At 53.2% G+C, this 25,459-nt stretch overlaps 2 protein-coding genes across 5 annotated transcripts in view; both read right to left on the reverse strand.

The window, feature by feature from the left end:
• Positions 1-170: 170 nt before the first annotated feature.
• ARHGEF16 (Rho guanine nucleotide exchange factor 16) lies at positions 171-10,582 on the reverse strand. Its single transcript, XM_068171644.1, has 14 exons — positions 9,974-10,582; positions 9,328-9,379; positions 8,766-8,935; positions 7,865-7,921; positions 7,292-7,452; positions 6,669-6,821; positions 6,175-6,304; positions 5,369-5,443; positions 4,429-4,521; positions 3,504-3,658; positions 3,012-3,191; positions 2,560-2,633; positions 2,079-2,180; positions 171-1,171 (listed from the first exon to the last, which is right to left on the reverse strand). Exons 1-14 carry the CDS (start codon positions 10,517-10,519, stop codon positions 1,032-1,034), a joined length of 2,088 nt encoding a protein of 695 aa, XP_068027745.1. The 5' UTR covers positions 10,520-10,582; the 3' UTR covers positions 171-1,031.
• An 8,212-nt stretch (positions 10,583-18,794) lies between these two features.
• PRDM16 (PR/SET domain 16) overlaps positions 18,795-25,459 on the reverse strand; it is a 298,478-nt gene continuing 291,813 nt past the window's right edge. For 3 of the 4 annotated variants that reach the window (XM_068171625.1, XM_068171624.1, XM_068171627.1), the window contains 5 exons: positions 24,616-24,785; positions 23,937-24,111; positions 23,208-23,438; positions 21,732-21,906; positions 18,795-19,577 (listed from right to left, as the gene is read on the reverse strand). In XM_068171625.1, the coding sequence (XP_068027726.1) occupies positions 19,443-19,577; positions 21,732-21,906; positions 23,208-23,438; positions 23,937-24,111; positions 24,616-24,785 (886 nt within the window). In that variant the 3' untranslated portion in view covers positions 18,795-19,442. The remainder of the gene's footprint in view (positions 19,578-21,731; positions 21,907-23,207; positions 23,439-23,936; positions 24,112-24,615; positions 24,786-25,459) is intronic. The other variant, XM_068171626.1, reaches the window with a different exon arrangement.

Raw genomic sequence — 25,459 nt, forward strand, 5'->3', positions numbered from 1 at the left:
AGGTGACAGCAGCCTGGCAGGGGCTCTGGAGGGTGTTTCATGAGGTGTGCATATTGTGTCAGAATATGCAATGCCAGCAGCACAATGAAGTTTCATTTTAGGGCTCATGGCTGGGACAACCTGGTTCCTTGGAGCTGTCACACTCAGGGACACTCAGCACTAATAGAGTTCATTGGAATCCAAGAATTTATTGCTACCTTAATTTACAGTTGAACATTTTGATCAAAACAGACCTTAGATCAACGCTGCCCCTGTCAATGTGAAGTTGGCAGTGTATGGGGCTGGCTCACCCCAAAATCGTAGCTGCCACGTCCCCTGCACAGGTGAGCCCCGAGCAGAGCCCCCTCCCCGGCTGGGAGGAGGGAAAGGCAGGTGGGAGCTGCAGCACTGCTCCTCATCCTGCCCCTGCTTCCCCCTCTGCCTGGAGCATAATCCCATTCCTGGCCCCAGAGCTCACTCCATGGAAACAACTCTGGCATCAAGTATTTTATCAAGTGACCCAAAAGTGTCTGGCATCACCTCACCTGTGCAGGGCATGGCTCTGCCCGAAGGGCCCAAGAATTATTGTTGGGGGGAGAGACAGAAAAAAGAGAAACAGGAGCAAAAACTGGGTTGAAGAATAAGCCAAGCACATGGATTTAAGCTCCAAACAAAGCCTGACTGGGGTGTGCTCTCCCCACACCAGGTGTGCAGCAGGTGCTGGCTCAGCTTCCAGCAGGGATGGAGACGGTGGCACGGGCACTTCAAAGCCCAGAACAGCTCCAGCTTTCCAACCTGAGCCAAGCCCTCGGCTGCTCCCGGAGCCTGTTCCGGGTCACCAGTGCCAGCGCTGCCAGGAGCGCCTGGCGCCGGCTCTCACAGAGGGAGCTGCTGTGTCACAGCTGCCACACAGAGCCGTCCTGGCCCATGAGATCTGCCACCTGAGGCAAGCACAGCTCAAGAAGAAAGGCTCTGCTGCCGCCTCCTCTCCGTGGGCTCAGTCTGCAGAGGTCTGGGGGTCCCTGAGGCAGAGGGGTCCCTCCGGGCTGTCCCTACACGTCGGTCTCGATGCGCAGCCGCTCCATGCGCCGCACGTTGCCCTCGGCGGCCACGCGGCTCGTGATGGGCCGGGCACAGGCCTGGGGGAACCAGCCCCGCTCCCCGTCCCGCAAACGCTCCCCCCAGCACCAGCCTAGGAGAGAACAGAGCTGGTGACAGGGCCAGGAAGGGCCGTGGATCCTGGGGATGCACCACTCCCCTCCCTTAGGGGTGCTGGCTAGAGGTAGCCAGGTGATGCCTCAGGTTTTAGCTTTTCTGTTTTTCAGATTCTGTGCTGCTTTAGTGTGTGGCTCTGAGCTTCACATTATGGGATGCTGAACTCTCTGCACAGAGCAGGGAGACAAAACAATTCCTTCTCCAGCTGGGGACCAAGGACAAATGATCCAAACCTCAGGCTCAAGAGCACAAACAACGTGGGCTGAAGAGAGAAAAACAAGCAGGATGGGACTGCATGGGCTAAAGCTGGAATTGGACAATGAACTCCAAGATGCAAATGGAGCAGAACTTCTAAAAGTGAGAGACCCCGTGAATGGGTGTCCATTTTGGGACCATTTTGGGTTCACCTGGGGTGTAGCCCTGGCTGTGCTGCCTAAGGTGGATCCATTGAGGCCTCCTAATAAACCCCTACTTTATTCTTTAGCTCTGTCTAGTCTCTGTTCTAGGTCAGCCTTCACAAGGCATCACAGGGATGGCAGGGGAGAAGGTTTCTGATTTACTGCCTGTTCTGGGGGGGGTGTTTTCTCTCACTTCTGAGGCCTCTACTGCTGGTGCCAGCCAGAGTCTGCACACAGGAGTCATCCCTAAGGAACACAACAGCTGCCCATGGCAGTGCCACCTCCCTCAGCCCCCCAGGACCCACTGTCACCTGCTGGGACACAGCACCAGCCAGTGCCACGGGTCTCACCAGCAGCCAGGGCTTCCTGGAAGCTTCTGCAATTGCTCAAACTCAGTCCCCAGGGATCACTGAAGGTTCCCTCTGCCCCAGCTCTGCTGAGGTCAGAGCCTGCCCCACACCCAGCCCCGCGCTCCCTGGCACTCACCGTCCTCTCCCCCTAGCACCAGGACAACATCTGCCTGCTGCAGGGACAGCTCGTCTGCCTCCTTGGCCAGGTAGGCACGGGTGATCTCCACCTGGCTCAGGTCTGCAGGACAGGGGACAGCAGGGACAGTGAGCAGGCACAGCCCCCTGCTCAGCCATCACCCCCCAGCACCCACCCAGTGCTCCACAGCACAGCATGCTCCATTCCCTCCTGTCCCTGCCCCTTATCCCTCCAAGCTCGTCAAACCTCCTCTAACAACAGCTGAACGCATTCCTGGAATTCCACTGTGCCTCCCAGGAAATGTATTTAAGGTCAATTGATACTGATAACTTCATGGGAGGCAACTCCTCAGGAGCAAGGCGTGGCGTTTGCCTCTCCATTGGCAAGAGTGGAGGAGAACCAGGTAGAAACCTGGGCCTGCAAATGCTCTGGTGTGACAGGGAAACCCAGCAGAGCCAGGCTGCCCTCTGGCACACGGTACCTCCTTTGGGAGTGGTGTCAGGCTTTTCCTTCTCCCTGTGCATCAGCGCCGAGATCCACCGGGCCCGGTCGCTCCTGCCAGAGGGAAACACAAAGAGAGCCTTAGGACAGCATCTCTGTGGCCAGCAGCAGCTGGGACATTCCCAGCAGGATGAAAGCTTTCCAGGGGAGGCAGATTGGACAAGCATTTGATCAGACTCAGTTTAAAGACACTTCCCAAGTGGCACACATGGCCCAGCTGCTTTGCTTCACTTGGATAGGGGAAGCTGATATAGGAATTATATGGGAAATATAAGAGAGAGGAAGGAACAGAGCCTGGGAGAAGGCTGTGCACATCCCCATTTCCGTGGAGGAGGAATGTGGGGGTAAAGGGAGATCTGCAGAACCCTCAGAGGATTCCCAGGGCACCAGTTCATCCCACGAGCTAGAGCAAAATCCCAGTGTGGCACTCACAGCGTCTCTGCCGACAGCACCACCTCCTCCCGCCGGCCCTCGCTGTCCTTCTCCAGCACCACTCGCAGCAGGTGCCCACCAGCCTTGCCAGGAGGAGGGGAGGGTGGGTCTGAGCTCTCCACCTTCTCCACGGTGACCTGGTCCAGCGTGGCGTAGTTAATGACCGTGTAACTCTCCTCGCTGCGGCACAGATGGGATCAGCGCCTCAGCTGTGGAGTCCAGGCCACTTCCCAGCTGCCAGCCCGGCACAGGAGGCTCCGCAGGCATTGCCAGAGCAGCCTGGAGCTGATGCTCAGGGTGGGACATGGCTCTGGGGACTTGCTGGCCACCCACCCACTGAGGCAAAGCCACCATTGTGACTCTTCTGGCTGACAAGGGACAGCTCACAAAGGTGGACACAGGGAAATCTCACAGATATCTCTGGTATGTACTGCTCGGGAAATTGGGGTTTAATCCCCTAAGCTGTTCTTCAGGGAAAGGCAGGGCCCTCACCTCTTCTTCTTGGTGATGATCAGGACGTCATTGAACAGGAAGAGGTGGCAGAGGCGGCCGGCGCCGCGGCGGAAGATCCCGGCCTCCTCCGAGAGCAGCAGGTGCAGCTCCCCCCGCTTCAGCAGCCACCGGGACACCGAGATCAGCGGGAAAGGCTGGAACAGCACCAGGAAAGGCTGAGCCACTGCCCTCCTCACCAGCAGCAGGCAAAATCAAGGCAGGAAGTGAACGTCAGTGGCACCGTGGTCGGTTGGGATGGACACCACAAGCGTTTAAGTGTCCTTTATAAAGGATTTTCCAGGGGGCAGGCCGTGCACCCCGTTGTGACATTTACATTCTCTGGACAAAAAGACATAATTCTGTCTCTTAGGAGAAGCACAGAGAGAAGAAAACAATCTTTATCTTTACTCTTTTGTTTTCCCCATGTGGAATGTGGTATGGAGATTGTTTACCTGCAGTGATTGCTGGGTTGGATTCTAGTGAAAGTTGTTTAAGTTCAATGACCGATCGGATCCAGCTGTGTCTCGGACTCTCAGCAGAGTCACGAGTTTATAGTTAGTTAGACAGGTAAGTAAGAAGTAAGTATGTAAAATAAGATAGTATCTCTTTAAATAGTATATTAATGTAATATAGTATAGTTTTAATAAAGCTATCCTTCAGCCTTCTGATCTGGAGCAGACATCATCATTTCTTCCTGTATCCAGGGTTTGCCACGTTTTTTTGCTATACCCCATTCCAGCACACTCAAGAGATGCAGCCCCTGGACCCCAGCAGTGGGTGACACTGTCATGGCTTTACTACGTCCTTTAGAAACTGCCTGCATCCAACAGTCCAGTCCAGGCTTCCCAGAAGGATTCCCAGCACAGGTCTGACCTGCCTAAAGGCCCCAGAAGACTTCCCACCACCACTTCCAACAAGACCTCACCTTCTTCTTCCCGAATTCCAGCTGTTTCTGTAAGGTGTACATCTGCTCTGTCCTCTCCATAGCCCGAGCTCCCTCATTGCAGCTCTTGACCAGCTGGGAGGAGAAAAACATCCCAAGGGAAATGGAGAAGGGTCAGACACTGAGCCCATCCATCTCCCACACCACCCCCAGCATTAGGGACTGTCCTGCTGCCCTGAGCAGTAGAGACAGACAATTCCTGGCACAGGCTTCACACCAGGTTTGGGAAAAGGCAGTGGGATGCTCTCCTGGAGAGAGATGGCACATGGGCTCTGCCTGGAGAAGGACTCAAGTGAACCTGCACCAAAACTGAGGAGAGACAGGAGAAGGAAGAATTAATCATCTGAGAAGAGCTCAAGGCAGGAGGATGGACAATCACAGAGGGGAGGACTCTGCTCGGATGTGAGAGCAGGACAGACTGGGAGCAGCAGGAATGTGCTGCCAAGAGCTGCTCTTCAGGGGGATGAAAGGAAGAGTCACCACTGGCACGGTGGTGACCGCAGTCTCTGTGGCCCTTTGGCCTGTGTGACTGACCAGTGGATGGGAAAACACAGGGAGACGAGATCCAGGAGCGCAGACAGTGCACAGCTTGTGACTACTGCGCTCCACACTTCCCTCTCTGCCTCATTCACTGCCCTTTGCCCAGATCCCCAAATACCATGGTGAGAGTTGTCTCAGGAAGGACAAAGATGGGCCAAAGAGGAAAGAAGAAAAGAGGACAAGAAGAAGGAACAAACCAAGATCAGGTGATAAAAGCAAGAAGGGAAAAGAAGAGTTCATCCGACAGCTGTTTGGAGCAGAGGAGCCTCAAGTGAGCTGATGCTGGGAGGGAAATGAGAGGCTGGTATGGCAGCGTTGGATCAGTGCTCCAGAGGGCTGAGCTGGCAGGAGGAGAGGTGGAGGGCTGGCAGCTGGGCCTCACCTTGCTGATGGCCTTCACAGCGCGGGTGGCAGCTCCGTACGCTGCAGTGCGTGCGTTTGTTTTTTGCTGGACAGTCTAGAATTCCAAGATAAGAAGCTTTAGTGACATTGCACCTCAGAGAAGGAAGCATCAGCTGCTTCCCAGGGATTTCAGGATGCCACACGTTGACTGAGCTGTTCCCAATGGTCAAAGGAAGGTTTAACAGTGCTGGGAGCTGTGAATCTGAGGGTTTCATGTCTGATACATGCCTGGTCCCCCCTTGGCCCTCAGCCCTGCAACCCACCACAGACTGGGAGCAGTTACTGGAAATCCCACATCCAGCAGCTTGGCCATTCAGAGCAGATTTCCATGAAGAATGCAAAGCCTGATTTCCACTCCTGGGCTGCCTGACCAGGACACTTGTGCCACCCCACCCTGGGACCCAGACACGGCACAGAAGAAGCTCAGGTCGCTCAGATGGGTGGCACCAAGACATGAAGTGTTATTCACAGAGCTTTAAGCTGCACACTTGACATCCCCCAGAGAAGGAGATTGCTCTGGATATAAATCACAGAATATACTGAGTTGGAAGGGACCCATTAAGATCAACTCCCGATCCTGCACAGGACACCCCAAGAATTCCACCATGTGCTTGAGAGTTATCCAAATGCTTCTCCTGAATACAGGAGCATCCAGGCTCAGCACCCAGGGCCCAGCTCCAGAGGGCTGGAACTCCAAGCAGAGGCTGTCCTGGGCTCAGCAAACAGAGGGAATAGCAGAGTCACCTCTTCAGAGGTGCTAAGCAATGCCACCGTGTGACTACTTACATCTAAGAGCAAAGGCAGCCGTGTTACCCTCTGCATGGGCAGAATGAGAAATGAGATCAATGGCAGGCCTCCACACTCTGGCTTCCTTTCAATTTGTTTCAGGGTGTCTTTAAATAAGGGGTTTGTGGTTCTGGAACAGGACAAGAAAGCTCCATTAACTCTGTTCTTCAGTTCTCAGGATTTTCCAGCAGCTCTCCACACACTGGAAATGCAGAGCAGTGATGGCACTGCCTGGGGTGCTCTGCCAGGCTTGGAGTGCCCAGTTGGGCAGAAATGGAACTGATCCCACAGCAGGTGGTGGAAAAGCACCCAGAGAGAGACGGTGAGCCCACCAAAAGGTGGGTAAAGACACAGATGTACCAACAACAGACTCAGACTTGGCCTGGAGATGAACAAGGCCCATCCATGTCCCTACATGTTATGGACCTCTGGAGTCCCTGGAGCCCAGAGCCCCTTGGAGGCAATTCCTTGGCCAGCCCAAGCCCTGTACTCACAGCAGCTTTTCCAGTGTCCTCTGCTGATAGACTTCATTGGAGCAGTAGCTGATGTACGGGTTGAAGTGCTTCGAGGCGTGTTCCTCCACGATGTCACTGATGTCAGGGATCAGGAGGTGTTCCTGGTGTCGCTTCTCCAAGTCTTCAAAGAAGCTGAGGAGAGAATTTAAACAACCTCACCACAGGACTCACTAGGGCTGGACAAACTGAATGTTCCTACTGCTGCTTTTCCCCATTTTTCCCAGAGGAGATGGGGCCTGGATCCCTTCTGGCAGGGCAGCTCCAGCAGCTGAGACACCCACGCCTTCCCCAGAGGCACACGCTTCCTCCATTCCTGCATGGGATCCCTCCTCCACCTCAGCCCTCCGTGAGGTTTATTTCTGCCCCATCAGGGAGCCACAAGCCCTCAACACCCCCGCAGCCATTCCCAGGGCTGCTGCATACTCCCCCTGCTGCCTTCCCACATGGACACAGCTCGCCGAGCGCCGGCTTCCAAGGCATTTCCTCCCCACCTCCCAGTGAGTACCTTCAACAATCCAAAGTATGGTTGGTTTAGCACTACAAATAAAAAGCTCAGGGTCCCCTCCCAGGCCTGCCTGGTCCCAGCCCCAGGCCCCACTTGCCTCGTGCTGACTGTCAGGATGTCCCCAATGTTGGAGAAGAGGTGGTGGTGCTCTGTCTGAGTCATGGTCTCCTTCAGCTCCTCTGACCTCATGAAGTGGCCCACCAGGATGCTCAGGCTGTGCATGTAGGAGTACTCAGAAGTGATGATCTCAAACATTGCCTGGAGAAAGCAGGGAAGATGCAACAACATAAACTGACTGGATAAAGCTGGGAATTAATTGTTAAATCTTATTTATACTCTTTGGCACAAAGCCACTGGGAATGACTTGGCTCCATGTTGGTTCTCTGTGTCACCTCGTGCATGGCCTGGCCAATGCCAATAATCCCAGTGTGTTTTAAGACACTCAGTCACTGAAAAGCCATAGCATGAAGATGTTTTCCCATCCTATCAGCCTGTTTCCCCACCAATTAGTGCAGGTGAGCCCTCCCAGCACTGCCAGCACTGGAAGCAGCAGCACCATGAGCTGAGCCGAGCCCTGCTCCACCTGGAGCTGACCCTGACAGAGGCACGTGTGTCCCACAGCCTTTGGTGCCCCTGCTGTGCTCCCGGGCACCTCCCAGGCCTCTCTCACCTCCTGCCGCTTGCGCTCCTCGGGGGAGATCCTCTGCAGGATGCCCGATTCCAGAACCTGTGGATGAGCAGGAACCACGGTCCTTGCACGCCCTCTAGTGCAGTCTGGGGCCGTGTCAGCCACCCCATGGCCCATCCCACCAGCACACACCAAAGGAACCCATCACACGCCATCAGAAACCATCACAAAACATTACACACTGTGACACACCAGTACACACCACCACACACCATCACAAACCATCACACACTGTAACACACCATCAGAAACCATCACAAACCATCACACACTGTAACACACCATCAGAAACCATCACAAACCATCACACACTGTAACACACCACCACACACCATCACAAACCATCACACACTGTAACACACCATCAGAAACCATCACAAACCATCACACACTGTAACACACCACCACACACCATCACAAACCATCACACACTGTAACACAGCACCACAACCCATCAGAAACGATCACACACTGTAACACACCAGCACACACCAAAGGAACCCATCACAAACCATTACAAACCATCAGAAACCATCACAACCCATCAGAAACCATTACTGCAGCACACTACCACACACCAAAGGAACCCATCACAGCTCATCACAAACCATCACACATCACCACCACTGCCCACCACCACTCACTCCTGCATCATCACCCAGCACACCAGCCCCCAGCAGCTGCTCCCACTCCCTGGATGAAGATTTCTGTCCCCACAGTCTGTAGGGGAAGCCCAGCAAGGAGCACCTGCCTTCCCCTCAGCTGCGGGTGAAGCCCAACGGCCTGGGGTAGACTCTGTGTGTCCCAGCCAGCCCAGTGCAAGCACTAATGGTGTGGAATTATCCCCTCACAGCTCTCAGACCCTCCAGGCTGCTGCCCCTACCTCTGGGAGCTGGCTCCAGGTCACCTGGGCCGGGCGGTAGCTCTGCACCACGATAGCAGCACCCAGAGGGGACGGCTCCTCTGGCAGGGCCTCCTCCAGCAAGTCCTCATCTGACTCATGGCTGACAGAGTTCAGACCTCTCTCACGGATCTCCTGATACAGCCGGGGCTCTGCGGAGGACAAGACACGAGGTCAACACAGAAGCCTCTCCCAGCTCATGGCTTCCCTTCCCACCACCGCTGCCTTGCCCTGTTGGCCACAAGCCACCAAGTTCCAGCGAGCCCGGGACAGAAACTCCCTGATGAGGTTGGACTTTGCACTGCACTGATTACCCAGCGGCTCCTGCTCCCAACAGCCTCCCACAGCTCTCCCATTTTCCCTGGGAGCCATCCATCTGTGAGCAGGGCAGCAACTGGAGCGTTATCAGCCTCAGGAGTGGGAAAGCAGGGCAGCAATGCTCCTGTTGCTTCGGGGGAATAGAGACAAAAGCCATGGCCCCGGGTCATGGCCAGGGAGCAGCACAGTGGGGAAGGCACAGGGGCCAGGGGCCAGGAGCACTCACGGTCCTTGAACGAGCCACCACGCTTCTGCACCCGCTTCCGCCCGAGGGTTCTCTGCAAGGGCAAGAGGAGAGCCTGCTGTGGTTACCACACTTCTGAGGCCCTGGGAAAACTCCTTCAGGAAAAGGGGGAGTTACCTGTGCCAGTTGGCCCACACCACCCTGTTCTTTCAGCCTGGCTTTTGTGTGGGCTCTGTTTGCCTTACCCAGGTGACTCAGCTTTCACCTCCCATATAACCAGGGTCATGCTCAGAACCATTCTGTACTTGCACTGCTGCTGTCAAATCTCTCTCCCACCTGGACTTTGCCTGCTTTGGAGTCTCCCTTTCCCCAGACGTGCTTCACCCATGTTTGTGTACGACTGGAGCCGCTCTCCCGGCCAGCCCCACCCTGCAAACAGCCCGCAGCCGCCTGCCAAGCGTCCACCTCCACTCCCCACGAAAACCATGTCAGCTATTCCCGGCCTCTCCAGGGACCTGCTGCATCTGCTGGTGACACGGAGCTTCCCAAGGCACGACTCACGACACCAGGCTCAGCAAAGCAGCTGCCGAACTGACTGGAGCTGTGTGCCCTGCAGCTCCTCCGTCACCACCAGGAAAGCAGGACCTCATCCCTGCCTGGCAGGGGGGACAGCGGGCGCTAAACCCACCTTGCTCCTGCCGGGGCTGCGGTCGGGCGGGGCACTGCCATCCTCAGACACGGGTTTCAGCGAGGGAGGGGCCTTGGCTGGCTCCAGCTCAGCCCCCAGCCCCTTCATGGCCGCGCGGTAGGACATGTTCCTCAGGTTGCGCTTGAGGGCCCCTCCGCCATCATCCTCATCCTCCGCCTCCAGGGCCAGGACGGGGACGGCCGCTCGCTTCGGGTCGGGGCTCAGGGGTTCCCGGCTCGCCCCGAAGCTCTGGTGCCGGGAGGGGCTGTTCTTGGGCTTGGAGGAGACAGCCAAGCTTTTGGGGATGAGCTGCTGCGTTCCCACCTTCAGCGCGGCAGGGCTGTCCGTGCTGAGGACGATGCGACGGGGCTCGGTCGAGGTGGGGGAGGCCAGTGGTGACAGCGGGGCGGCACTGGGAGCCGTGGTGGGGCTGCGCTTCCCAGGGCCACACGTCGGGCTGGGGGGCTGTGGGCGCACTGGGTGGCATCGGTACTCCAGGAGCAAGGTCTTGTCATCCACAGAGGTACCAGAGGAGCCCCGAGACATGGCGGTGGCCCAGGGGAGCAGCAAGCTGAGGAGGACAGACAGACAGACTGACAGGTGGCTGAACACCTCCCAGTAAGGCAGCAGGAATTTACTCTGAGCCACAGGAACCTTGGGACAGCACAGGACGCGGCCTCCACCTCCCCAGGGCGCTCCGCAGGCAGGGCCTGTATGGACACACTGGGGATGGTGTCACCACCCTGCTCCTTGTGGGGCCGCCCGTGTGGGTCACAGGGGGCCCCAGGACGTGGTCAAGAACCAGCAGCAGCCAGGCATGGGAGCAGCCAGGCCGTGCCGCAGGCCGCGGGCAGGCTCAGACCTGAGCCGGGCAGGCCTGGAGCCTCCCCGAGCCCCGCTGCTGCCACACCTCTGTGTCCCCTCATTGCCCTTTGGGGTGCTGCCAGCCACCACAGCCAGCCTGCACCCTCCTGAATGCCACCTCCCCCGGGCTGTGGAATCCCCGGCCGTGAACCCTGTGCTCCGCCAAGCTCCAACCTGCCCCACACCGCGCCGCCCACAAAAACGCCTGCCCCAGTCCCTGGGGCTCCCCAGCTGGGGTTAAGGTAACTCATCCCCTCCTGTGCCACCTACAGAACAGACAGAGCATTTTAAGCCCTCTGCCTATTACATAACTTCGGGAGAAATTACGGTTTAGTTGTCCTCAACTGAGATCCCATTGTGTGCCAGTGCCATCTCCAAGCTGTTCCCTTTCAAAGACCAGGAAACAAACCAAGGCTGGACCGTGCTTTTCCCTCCATGAATGACTGGCGGGAGGACAGCACAGACCCATCAACAACAGCTCGTTTGACAGAGATGCTGTTCATTCCAACTGTCCTCGGATGTGGGACACATGCTCTGTGTCCAGAGGTCTGCCAAGAGTCCCTCGGACGAGCAAAGCGCCACATTCCGCTCTTAACCCCATCCTAGCTGAGGACGAAGCTTATCCTAAGCCCTGGTGGCAATAAACAGGCCTGAACGCAGAGGGTCTGGGGCTGCAGCATGCACAGCTCTCGGTGCTGGGCTGGAGGGAGGCTCGGTGGCCACACAGGGCATCGATCCCCCGTGTCACCGCCCGCGGTGGCACACGGGCACCGTAACTCGGTACTTCCACCCCTACGTGCCCAGGGCTGCGGTGCAGGGCGCAGGGCTCTAAATGGGCTGGGAGCACGGCGGGATACAGCCCCGGGAAGCACCCAAACCCCTCTGCGATGGACCCAACCACCCCCCGGCACCGCTGGGCGCTGAGACCCTCGGGGACAGCGGGGCCAGAGCCGCGGGAGGACGAGCCCCGGCTGCGCCTCGGGAGGGACGGCACAGCCGCTCCCCGCCGTCCCCTCCCCGGAAGGCGCTCGGCAGCCGCTCGCTCGGGGCCGCCGCCCGCACGGCTGCCCGGGAGCCCCGGTGCCGGTGCCGATGGCGGTGCCGGTCCCTCCCCGGGGTCCCCGGTCCCTCCGCAGCGTCCCCGCCCCGAGCCCGCTGCGCCCGCACCTACCCGCGCCCCTCGGAGCCAGCGCGGCGGCGGCGGCGGCGGGGCGGGATGGGAGGGACCAGGAAGGGCTGGGAGGCACCGGGGCGGGACCGGGGGAGGTGCCGGTCCGGCCCCCGAGGCAGTGCCGGGCTGGAGGTGTCCGGGGTCCCCCACCTCCCGGCTCCGAGCAGCGGCTCCCTGCCGCGCCCCGTCCCGGGGTCGCTCCGGCTTCCTAGGGGTGAAAAAATAATGAAGCCTCTCTAGGAACAGTGTTTTGCTGCTTCTTGATGAGTGTTCATCAGGTGTGTGCGCGGAGCGTCGCTGCAGGCCCCTGGAATCTCGGCATTCTCCATCCCCTAAAGCCGCCCCTGCAAGCTCACTGAAGGCGGGGGGATTATTCGGTGTCGTTCTCCTGTCACGTTAGCGGGTGACAAACGAGTGTGCCCCGGCTGTCCTCGGCGTCTGGCCGACACACACTCGGCATTTCAGCAGCTCAGGGACTGTCCCTTACTGCAGGCATGTCTGATGCTCGCTTTAGTTGCGTCTTCAGTGGTCGAAGGTAACCTCGGGCGATCCCTCCGGATGCACAAAACACCAGTTTTGGCTGCTTTTGGGCGCTGCAGCTACTGGGAAAGAGGATCTGAGGGTCAGGCTGCTGACAGCCGCCCAGTAACCCAGCTGCCCAGTAAGGCTCAACAGTGCTCTGTGTCTTCACTGGGAACAGACTTTTCCTTGACCTTCTTTTTTGCCCCCCTGTTCTGCTCCTCCCCATCCTCCAAATGGGGCCTTTTTCTCACTTGTTTGTGGTGAATCTTAAGCACTTCGTGCATGACAAAGTCCACTTGTCAGCAATATTCTTTGAAATGCCTCTGTTCTCTCCACTCCGGGGCCTGCCTGACAATCGCCCCATTATCACAGCTTTCTTATCCCATAGATTTTTTATCCTTTCCCTCCGGGGCTAATAAGGAGAAAGGCTCCAACGAGAGGAGGGCTCCTAGTCAAGGGTTCAGCTCCGACTGAAACCCTCCCGATCTCCGGGGAAAGGCCATTATCCCGAATGTGGGACACCATCATTTGATCACCATGAATGACTTTTTGAAGCGAGGCCATTCATCAGTTGTGTAATGGGGGTTTTTAGCTCAAAGACCCGGCTTTCAAGTAATTTCTGCTCCCAGGGTCCCCTGGAGCTGAACCATCTGACCGCTATCACTGGGCAGTTCACTCGCTCTGCGCTCTGGTAGGGAAAGGAAATATGCTTGACATTTTCCATCAGCTCACCGATGCCCCATCTCAACACTTTCTCCCACCCTGGAATACTCTCACTCCTCCCTGTGCAAGCATCCCGTCCCATCAGTGGGATGTGATGGACCTGCTTTGCACTGGGGAGGCTCTGTCCAACTCTGGGCACCTCACAAGAAGAGAGACATTGAGGGGCTGAAACACTTCCAGAGAAGGGCACAGAGCTGGGGAAGGGGCTGGAGAAGTCCTGTGAAGAGAGGCTGAAGGAGCTGGGGGGGCTCAGCCTGGAGAAAAGGAGGTTCGGGGGGACCTCTGGCTCTGCACAGCTCCCTGACAGGAGGACAATAAGGGACAGGATGAGAGGAAACAGCCTCAAGTTGTGCCAGGGGAGGTTCAGATTGGATATGAGGAAGAATTTTTTAATGGAAAAGGCGGTCAGGCCATGGCAGGGGCTCCCCAGGGAGGTTTGGAGTCCCCATCCCTGGAGGTGTCCAAGGAAGTCCTGGACATGGCACTCAGTGCTCTGTTCTGGGTGACAAGGTGGGGATTGGGCACAGGCTGGACTGGATGGTCTTGGAGAGCTTTTCCAACTTTAATCATTCTGTAATTCCATGATTCTGACCTCAGCAGCAAGTGGGGTGGCCATAATTTAATTTTTGAAGCTATTTTGAGTATTACAAACCACACACACACGACATCAGACCCCAGAGGTACCGCAGAGCAGCAAAGCCAGACAGTGACACACCCAATGTCCCATTACTGGGGATGTTCTCCATGGTTATTCCATGAAAAGAAGCTCATGGGACCACTGCTTATAAAAGCACACAGGTTTATTGCATATCAATCTCATGTATAAATTCATTGTAGCATTGGAAAGATTACATTTGGTATACATTCCTATTCTACAGCATTAACCTCAAAATCAGCTTTTTCTATTCATTATTTTAAAGGAATTTCTCTACACAAGTACATTTGTCTTTTATCACAAGCATCAAAATGAAATTTGTAAAATTGCCTTTTTTTTTGTTTAATTATTTTCTACACTTCATATCTTTTATTTCATTATGCTCCCAACAAAGCGATTCCATATTAATTAATAACTGCCAACACTTTTTCTTTCTTCCTTGGCAGTTCGAGGCTTCGAGCCTCGGACGCAAAATCTAATCACATATACAATAAGTGCATCTACGGAATTTTTTCTTTTTAATAAAAATTTCACAAACAGACACAATAATGACTGCTAAACACAAGTCATGCACAGTTTACTTATAAACATAACAGAAGCAATATACAATCAAGAATGATATGGAACAAGCACCATCCTCTTTCTCAATGTTTTTTAAACATTATATGAAAACCAGACATTTACAATTGATTTAAAAAAACACTATACAGGTCTAAAGGAAAAAAAAATCCAACCTAAATCATATCTGTATTGTAACAATGGGAAAAGGAATGACATAGGATGCACAGATTTATGATTCTTGCAAGCACAATATATATATGTTTTAAATTACATCTTCTGCAGGCTGGAAATGACATCAGGGCAAAACATCTCTTGCTTTGAAGAGAGCAATGAGAATGTAAAATACACTGAGAATTACTTTCAGAATTACTTTGTTCACATGTGAATTGCACATTTGGAAAATCAAAGCTGCCTTTTTTTTCTTTTTCGTTCTTTTTTTTTTTAATTTTTTTTAAATTTTTTTTTTTTAAATTTCTTCTTCCAAAGTGGTAATAAGAATTAACGACAGAAGAAAGAGAAAAAAAGAACCTCGGAATCATTCAAGAACATTTTAGTCACAGTTTCACTCAACACTACGGAGAAGTTTCATGGCTTTGTGAGAACACTACTGACCACCGGCGAGGAGCAGAGGGTTTTGCCCTTTGTGTTGCCAGCACTGACCCGAGCGATGCCGCTCCTGCCCTTGGGGACAGCGCTGTCCCCAAGGCTCAGGGTCCCCCCCAAAAGGGGCAGGGTCCCCAGCGCTGCCCCCCCGCCCCCCGCCACACACACACACACACAGTACAGCACGTAAAAACCGAGTGGGAAGTCAGCAGATTGACCTGGCTGGGGGGCACGGGGGGCTCACGATCCAGTGCTTTGATGCTCAGCGCCAAACACGTTCACCTCATTGTGCAAGTGCTTCTGAAAGGCTCCGTCCGCGCCACGGCAGAGAGGAGCTGCTCCCAAGAGCAGCCACTGAGTGCCTAAGTGCTGATTGGGGAGGGGGCAAAAGCTTCCTCTGCACTGTCCGAGGGAGGACAGGAGCCCAGCAGGGTGTTTGTCCCCAAATCAGCTGAGTACACCGGCTGGTGTTTGTTCAGCCCCGTTTGGGTTTGGGCTCCCGCGCATCGAGGTCCCCGTGGTGCCCGGCGAGGCACGGCCTGCTGGCCTGGGACACCTTGGAAAGGCACCTGGCCACAGCAGCCTGAGCATCAAAGGGCACATCCCAGGGAAGAACCCAGCAGCCCAGCAGGAGAACTGGGTGCCTCAGTGTGTCCTGCAGGACCTGGCACCTCAGCACATCCCCTGGGAGAACCTCAGCTCATCCCACCAGAGAGCTCCCAGCTGTCTGCACCAGCCACAGCAATCACACCAGGACCAGCCTCCAGCTGTGAGCTGGTGGGAAGTGCGGAATGCACAGACACAAGACCCACATCCTCCTCCCTGACCAGCTCAGGCAGGAAAGTCCAGCTCTGACCAAAGCGAGGGCCCTTCACGAGCACCAACACTTCAGCCCTGCGCAGCTCCCAGCCCCACCCGACCAATCCAAAAATCCCCAGGGCTTCTCATTCTCTCCTCTGTGCTGTTGCAGCTGTGAAAATACTTTAAATAAATAGATCCTACACAGAGCTCTGGGTTTAAACCACACTGGAGCGGTGCCCTGGCTACTGGACACAACACAGCCACTTCCCATCCCTGCCACCCTCACCTGCCCTGGAACCCAGCGTGTCCATGGGGTTGGACACCACAGCTCCATGTCTCACCAAAACTCCCAGAGCTTCCCCAGCACTGGGAAGCCAGCAGTGCTTTGCTAGCAGACACAAACCTCTCGGGAAGCAGCTTTGAAAGGGTGAGATTCTCTGCTAAAGCAGCAAAATGGAACCTCCACACCTGCTGTGAGCTGCAGCACATTCCAAGTGCAATCCAACGAAAGGTAGAGGTTAACAGAAGTTCAGTGAGGCTTCCTGTTTCTTTATCTTAATGGGAAAAATTGAAACTTTTAATCAGTGCTAAATTAGAGGAGTTGGGAGATCCTACAACACAAGCTAGAGAAAATGGGGGAAAACTGAGTTAGGAAATATGAAAAGAAAAAAAAAATACTTAAAACCCTATATTTTTAATGTCTTCAATCCCTGGCTGGATAATACCTCCCTGTCCTTGGCCAGGGGCCTTCAGGAGATCCATGGAGAGCCAGGATGAGCCTGGGGAAGGGGACAGTGACAGTGTGAGCTCAGTCAGAGCAAGGACCTGACCAAGTGCTTCTGGAGAAATGACACAACTGGCAGCAGGGCGGAGAGAGGGACGGGGAAACCATAAATACCCCAAATCAATGCCCACAATAACACTTGCATTCCTTAGTATTGGCCCACATTTTGGTGTCCAGCTCAGTGCCACTCCCTCGGCTGCTCTGTCACCTCCCCGTGCTGTGGAGGGCGATGCTGACCTGCCCTGCGGTTTCTTCAAGGGTGAACAAACCATGGTCAGAGCACACAAACGCTCACTGCTGCCCACAGATCCTGTTCCAGCATGGCAGAGAGATGTTCAGACACATGGTGTGCTCTGAGTGGCTGCCAGGAGTCATGGAGCTGCAGCTGGAATGGGACAGGATGGATCCATCCCCATGTTTAAGGCTGTTCTCATGTTCTCCTGGAGCAGAGCCATCGAGGCACAGCATCTCCACTAGCCTCCTCCTCCTTCTGCTGTGCTGCTCCCAATCACTGGAAGCTTTCTCTAATGCCCCAGGAGCTTCAAGGCAAAGGGGAGCCGAGGGATGATTGTCTGGAGATCAGCAGCACCACTGGCAGCACTGACTGGGCTCATTTGGCACATGGACAAAATCTTCCTGCTCCCTGCTTATCCAACATCCAACCTCATCAGCACGATTTTGGTCCTTCACTACATACTTATATTAACATGATTTCTTCACAAGAATGATAGCTAATGTTAAAAAAAAATACTGTTAAGGAAGAAATAAAATAAGAAAGGAATTAGCCCAAAATGACAAGTTATATACAGATTAAAATAAATTCCATCAGGAAAAGAAACAATTCTTTTATTATTTTCAGTTGGCCCCTGTGGGAATAATTTAAAGGCCAAGTGCCTGGGCAGGGCTGTGCTGCAGCCTGTGGAGTGGGGATGGGATGGGATGGGATGGGATGGGATGGGATGGGATGGGATGGGATGGGATGGAATGGGATGGGACGGGATGGGCTGTCCCTCTCCTCCACAGAGCCGGGATTCCTCCGGCAGGGTCAGCTCTCGGGCTCTGCCTACCCAGGAGCTTTGTGCAAATACGTGAAGCAGCTCAGTCACACCGTCTGGTGCTCTCAGAGCCTTGGGCACTTTCACAGGATGTCGTGGAAAACCAAAAAGGGGAGGGTAAATTTCCTTGGGAAACACACTGGTGCTGCTAATTTATCTTTTGTTCCCTGTGTACCAAAGCCACCCTGGTTGCTTTCCTGTGGGGGCACTCTGAGGCTCCCCAAAATCAGCCTCACATGTGCTCTTGGGTGCAAAGCTGACTTGCAAAGGTGTCACACCCAACTCTGAGTCTGCTTTGCTCAGGGAGCTTGTTCCATTGTTTTGGCCTGTTGGAATGAAGCTTCCCACACTAGACTGGCTTAGAACCCTCCATCTGCCCTTCTCCATGGCTTTCCTAACCATTCCAAAAAGGAATGTCATGTCCAAATTCCCCGCTCCAACAGCAGATGGGAATTGCAGTGGAGAACAGCACAAAGCCCACAGGATTTGTGGAAGCTGCTGTATATCAGTAGACAAGATGAGGTTTAAAAGTGATTGGAAATCACTCATAAAATCTCTATGAGAAATTTTAGAGTCAGAGACACAGCTGGATTCTTATCTCCATGCTCTGCACCCCTCAGGAAGCTGGAGCATGGAAATGTTCATCTTTCTACTTAAATTACAGGCCAATCAGCAGCAGGCGGTGCAGAGGGAAAACCAGGCCAAAACAACGGTGTGAATCAGAGATCTGTGCCAGAGATACCATCATCAGCAGGGGTGATGTCACCCTGAAACCCTGATACACGAGCAGACGTGTCCGAGCTGCCCCGGGTGAGGCGAGGCTCGCCCAGCACACGTTTCCTTCCAGCTGGGGAAGGCTTTATCCCATGACCTCTCTGCTTGGGCAAATCCAAGCATTTCCAGGAGCTCCACCACCCTGGCTCTGTCCCAGGCACTCCCAGCCCATGCTGGCCTCACTGGAACCAGGAGGGGCAGGGAACTCTGCCAGCCTCGCTCAGGGCACAGCCGAACATCCGTGTCCATGTGACACATCTGTCACCCCCACCTCAGCACTGTTCCAGGCTGGACACGTCTCAGCTGGGAGCTGCATGTGGCTCATGATGACTGCAGGCAAGGTGGCCTCGCCTTGGAGGAGCTTTGCACTGTGCCAGTGTTTGCTGGGAACAAAGGACAAGATGGTGTTTTGGTGGGAGTGCAGAATTCTTTTGAGGGGCTCAGTTAAGTGGGTTGAATTTGCCTTTCCCTGGCATCACTTCAGTGGCTGTGTCACAACTGCACTGGGGACAAGTCACACCTGGCTGTCTTCCCTTGGTGCTTCACCATTTCAGCTGGATGGGAAGGAAATGCTGCCCTGTGGTTCCAAGCTGTCGTTCCTGCTCAGGCTGTGCTGGCTCAGTGACACCGGTTTGGAAGGTTGGAGGGGCCAGTCTTGGATTGCACTGTTGCAATTCGTGTCTTGCTCATGCTATTCCTACAGGCTGTGAAATCCTGGGGCTGCTTCAGGGTTATCCAGTTTGGGAGAGGTTCATTCTGATAAATTAGAAATGAAAACTCTAGAGAGATAAAAATGCAGGACGTGTAGGTCGGATGTGACAGGTTTCCTTCTCAGCCCAAAGTCCAGACGACTCCCTGAGGCCCTCTCATCCATCTTCTGCTCGCTGGGATTTTGCTGGGATGGCTGCAGCACCACCACCCCTCGCCTGGGCTCCGGCCAGTGCCTTGTGGACCTCTCAGAGGTGGTTGATGGGGTTAAAGGTCCCCGACTCTGAAGCTGCTCCTGCCATGTCCAGCCAAGCCCCCAGAGAGTTCTGGGAGGACGTGTGGAGGGGAGCGTTCTCAGACAGGGACAGCATCATTGCATAAGCCTGGGGGAGAGAGGGATGCGAGGGCACGAGTGAGAACACAGGATGGAGGAACACTGTGTGTAAAACACAGCACCACCTAACCCTGCCCACCTGGGCCAGCAGCATCCTCTGTGCTGGGCTAAACTCACATCCACCCTCTGGGATGGCACCCACCTCTGAAAAAAACAGATTTGTCATGGTTTATAGGGACAGCCAGGAGACACCATTATTCCCACTGGTTTTCACAGGACCAAACCCATCCTGCACTGCCTGTGCTCAGTCAGAAACCTCCACATGATTCCAGGCTCTGCTCCCAGGGGAAAGCAGCTCTTACTGGGGCTTGTTCTTAAAAAATCACATCCCCAGACATCAGTGAGGCTGGGCTGGGGCAGCAGTGCCCTGGGAATGGGGCAGCAATGCCCAGTGGGAAGTGGTGAGGAGCTGCTCATCCTGACTCGATGCCTGGCATGGCCCCACTGGTGATGCCAGTGTGGATATTTAGGGATGTGGAACTCTCACTGGCATGACCAGTGTGGTCAGGGTGGGTTTATTGCTGCAGTGAAACCCTTAAAGGTGTCTGCTGAGAGAAATGCAGCAAGACTTGTTTGTCCTCTAACAAACTGCTGGTTCCTTGTAACCTGGCTGCTCTCCCCCCACCAGGACACAAGATTTGTCTCACACACCTTTCTGTGCCCTTTGTCAGCCCACCTGAGTATTGTGAGGGCTTAGGCAGATGAGAACCTCATACAGCAGAGGGGAAAACCAATGTCATTGTCACCCATGGCCTGAAAAAGAGGAGGACACGGTCCCCACCCTCCCCACCCCCCTAGCCCAGAGAAGAGGTAGAGTTTTGTGGTTTTGTGGACACACACACTTCTAAAATTGCTTAAAACTAAGCCAAAGGAGTGCTGTGCTGCTCACACAAAGGTTTTATATTACCTGCCAAAAGATGGGTCAAATTATTTAAGTTTTTTATTGTGATTCAAGTGTAAAACAGGGTCAAAAACCCAAAATACCTTCCCCCATCCAAGCACAGGCTCTACCAGGGTGGAACATTGGAAAAGAGCAAGCTGCTCCCAAAGAGTTAGTGCATTTGGGATGTTAGTGACAGGACACAGGGAAGCGTCAGGCAGATGGCTTGTGTTTAAATTGGTGTCCCCCCAAAAAACTGCTGTGCTCTCTCTTCCAGCACCCTCACTACTGGCACCCACTATGAAGGAGGAAATAAATTTCCCAAGTTTTAGATGATGCTAATTTAAAAATCATGTTCTGCGTGGTGGCTGCATTAAGCTACTGCTCTGCTGGGCATTTGAAATATATTTTGGGATAAATTCTGTTGCTTTAGGGTCAGAAAGGGTCCCTCAGGTGAGAGCTGTACTCATGCCCCAGCATGGGCTGAGTGTCCTCTCTCCAGCCCAGCCTGCTGAGGTAACTTCACTGAACAGTTCTTCTGTGAGAATCCTCGTGGAGGGATCAAGAGATCAACTCCATAAACCCAGACTGGGTATTTTGGCTAATGAAAAAGCAGAAAGCACACACAGACCTACCCCAAACCTCCAGATTTCTCTCAGAGCTCCAGTAATTCTGAGATGCCACTTTGATGGTTTTTGGTGGGTCTAAACTGGTCTGGCTCACAGGGTTGGGATTTTTCTTTTCCATTGTCTGGTTTACTTTTAGAAATCAAGGAGATAAACAAGGATACCCTCTAGACAGGCTGGGTTGCATGTCCTGGATATATTATTGCCTTTCACACCTGTTTTGATCAAACCCAAGGGCACTTTGTTGCTGTTTCTGCAGACCAAACCTCAGTGGTTACCGACAGAAGAGCCACCCCAAAGTATAAATAAATAAGGAATTATAAAAACATTTATACAGACAGATAAAAACACACAAATGCCTCTCTCTTTCTGTATAGCCCCGTTCTCACTGCACAGGCTGAGGTAAAGCCATCTAAAGGTGATGCCCACTCCCTTCCTCCTCTATTTCAATTTAGTTGCAACAAGATACATTTATGTGTGTGCTAGAATTCCTGCTGGAAAGGGGGAATAACCTTCTGGAAGGGGAAAATAACCCACTGGAAAGGGAAAATAACCCTTGTCTGGAGGAGGCCAGCTGCTCCCTAATCCTGCTGTACTCACTGGTGGCAAGCTAGGAAAACATTCTGGATATACCCACCTGGTTTTTAGCCTGCCTGTACAGAGTCTGTTTTATTGCCTCAGAGTCTAAGGTGGAATTAAACACATCTTTAACTTCAAATGCTTCCTCGGCTGCTTTGCGGAGATCCAGCCCCTTCCCAAAATTCGGCATCTGCTCCAAATCTAACAGGCCGGCTTCGTCCTCCTCAATACACCTGTACCAATGACCAGGGGAAGGGGTGACCTGTGTTAGCTCGTCTGGCCCACAGCCTGCATGCACCACCCACGGGGCCTCACCAGCCACATGCGTGAAGGGATGGACAGACGGACACACAGACACGACATGGCATGGGAGGAGTGAGGAAGAAGTGGAAAGCAAAGAGCAGCAGGTTCTGTCTGAGGTTCTGCCTCACCAAAACCAGTGGTGTTTTTAAGCTGGATAAGGCATCGCTGGGTGTTGTGTGACTTGTGCTGTGAATACCCCCAGAAACTGGGGCAAGCTTCAGCAAAAAGTGAGCTGAGCCTGTGCTGTGTGCAGCAATCTTTCATTTTGAAGGTGTTCAGACATGGCTGGACCTTGGGGGAAAAATCCTTCACTTTTTATAGAGGAATGGAATCTGGTTTGGATTGGGAGGGACCTTAAAGATTGTCTCATTTCACTCTCTGCCATGGGCTGTCCCAGGGTGCTCCAAGCCCTGTCCAGCCTGGCCTTGGACACTTCCAGGGATGGGGCAGCCACAGCTTCTCTGGGCAGCCTGTGCCAGGACCTCACCACCCTCACAGAGTAGGATTTTCCTTCAAGATCAAACCTATATCTCTCCTCTTTCAGTTTAAATCCATTCCCCCTTGTCCTGTCACTCCAGGCCCTTGGAAAGAGTCTCCCTTCATATTTCCAGTAGCTTCCTTCAGGCACTGGAAGGTCACCTTGGAGCCTTCTCTCCTGCAGGATGAACAATCCCAGTTCCCTCAACCTTTCGTCCCAGCAGAGCTCCTCCATCCCTCTGATCATCCTGGGGCCTCCTCTGGACTCTGTGCAGGAGCTCCATGTCCTCCCTGTGGTGGAACCCCAGAGCTGGAGGCAGCTCTGCAGGTGGGGTCTCACCTGGGCAGGGCAGAGGGGCAGAATCCCCATTTGCCAGAGCTCCAGGAATATTTTGCTCCAACTCAAAGGGCCATAGCAGCACCAAGGGCACTGCACGGACACCTCTCTCTTCCCTTGCCCTGACCAGAGTTTTGGAGAGAAAAACGACATCTGCTGAGCTGTGGTACCCTGAAAACTCCAGGGTTTTTTTGTGTCTGTTCCCCTGCTCCAGACCCCTCAAGCCTTGGATATCATTCCAGCCTCTCCTTGCAGTCCACTTGTCTCATGTCCCCCGCCCCACGGTGAAATGGAATCTGGAGTGAGCGTTTGGATCCAACCGGAGGCATGGCATGGCTTGGAGAACAAACCCACAGCACTCACCATGCACCACGGACACGGGCAGGGTGCTGAGCCCCCCAGGAATGGCCCCCTCACCTTCGGGTGTGGTCAAAGCTCATGGTGAGAGACGTGGGCTCCTCATCCTCCTCATCCTCGAACGCTCCCCGGGGCTCTGCCGTGGGCGATGCTGTCTCGTCCTGGGACTTCCCAGTCAGGCTGTCATCATCTTCCTCTTCCAGTTCTTCATCCTCATCGTCCACATCTTCTGTCTTCTCATTTGCCAATCCGTGGCACTGGGAATTGCCATCAATATCCTGGATTTCTGGCCTGAAATGTTTGGTGGAAGGTCGGAGAGGAGGAGGAGGAGAAGAAGAAGAAATAAAAGGAAAAAAAAAAGATGGCAAATGTTTAAATCATGTATTCCCACTGGAATGCAAGACTTTGATAAGGTTATACACAGAAATAAACACAGAGACACATTTATATACACGTATGTATTATTTAAAATGTAACAAAGAAGAAAACCAATGTGCTTCAGGCATTTAAAAATCACCCTTCACTGTTCCTAAGGGCCAATGAGCATGTTGAGAATGTACCAACCCCAAAGCTTTTTGAACAGCAAAAATTGATTTAAATGCTGCTTTTTTAATCTCTTAAAATTAACATTTGTGAGACAAGCATCCTTCCTCCTCTGAGCTTTGCCCTCCAACAATTTCCCTTCGAGCAAACAGCAGGAGGAAGCTTCTACCAGCCAGCCTGAATTCCCTCTTGTATTACTCTGCTGTTCATGCCTGCCCTGCCATCAGATAATTTTTCCTTGCCTACCTTTTATCCGCTAAAGCCGACGCTTGATTCATCTCGCTATTGGCAATAAAATTTCTGATTTCCGAGAAATAGGAATCCTCTTTTTCGTCTAAAAGTGCATGGTTGTCTGATTCCGAGGTGGGGGAGGAGGCGCTGGTCCCGAGGTGGTTGGTGATGACTCCGGAGTGCTGGCTCACTGTGGGGCAGGAGCAAGGAGGGACAACAGGAGAGACAACAGGAGACTCCATCAGGTGTTGGCAAGGCCATGGTTATGAGGAAACATAAAGTGAGAATGTTCTCAACAGCCCTCTCACTTTATATTGATGATTTAATACTCAGGAGCAAAGTCATGGAGCAAAGATCCCAAAGGAAGATTGTGTTTTCCAGACCAACATACAGGTGATATTTCGCACTTATGGACAATACACACAATTTAACAACCATTGCAGAGCTGTTTGCCTACAACTTTTCCATAATACATCTTTTTACCCATGCTGGGAAATCACTTACTTGGCTTCATCCCAGCAATTCCTCCCTTTCATTTTTTTTTTAATGTTAAAACAAAACCTATTTATCTTCTTGAACTTCCAAAAAACCCTACAAACTCATCCTTAGGGTGACAGTGCATTCCAGCGAGGCTTCCCAAGGGCCAAGACCATGGAGTCTCCTCTCTCCAGTGGTCCCCAGAGTGTTTCCCTACCTGGAACGTTCTCGTGCTCGTGCTTCTTCAGGTGCCTGTCGAGGTTGGTCTGCTGCCCGAAGCACCTGTTGCACAGGTGGCACTTGAATGGCTTCTCCTTGTTGTGGATGTTCCTGACGTGCCGCTGCAGGTTGGAGGAAATGCTGAATGACCTGTCACAGTATTTACACCTGGAAAACAACAGCAGATGCCAAAGGGTGCAATGTGAGGGAAAAAACACCAAAAAACCCCCAAACAACAACAACAACAAAAAAAAAAAAAAAAAAAAAAAGAAAAAAGAAAAAAAAAAAAAGAAAAATCTGACTATCAAAACCCCAGGAAATGTCAGTCTATAAATCTTTACTCAGCTGAAGGAAGCACAAAGCATTAATCATCCCAGACAAATCTGATATTATTGTTACTCAAGGAGCACAAAGAAAGGATTAGGATTAATTAGTAAGTGAATCGTCCAAACAAATAAGAGTTGGAAACAAAATAATTACTTTTCCATGCATGGATGTAGGAATGAGAGAGGTAGATTTATTCCTTCCACTTTTTTTGAGAGGAATCAGGTGAAATATGGCTGAGGAGGGAGGACAAGAAAGACAGAAGAAGAAAGAAGGGAGGTGAAATGTATAAAATAGTTATTAACTGGCAAATCCCTGCGTGACAGTTAGCTGGACACAGAGAAAATTCTGGCTTTATTCATGAAATTCCTTGTGGTACTGGACATGCAGGGATCACAGCATGGCTTTAAAGGTAATTATAACTATTCTTATAGCAAAACAGTTCCCGAGAAATCCACCATCCTTTCCAAACAGGGCAAGATTTACTCCTAGGAGTGAATATCTGGTTTGTGATGAAA

Source organism: Anomalospiza imberbis, chromosome 23 (genome assembly GCF_031753505.1).
Source record: "Anomalospiza imberbis isolate Cuckoo-Finch-1a 21T00152 chromosome 23, ASM3175350v1, whole genome shotgun sequence".
Classification (NCBI taxonomy): domain Eukaryota; kingdom Metazoa; phylum Chordata; class Aves; order Passeriformes; family Viduidae; genus Anomalospiza; species Anomalospiza imberbis.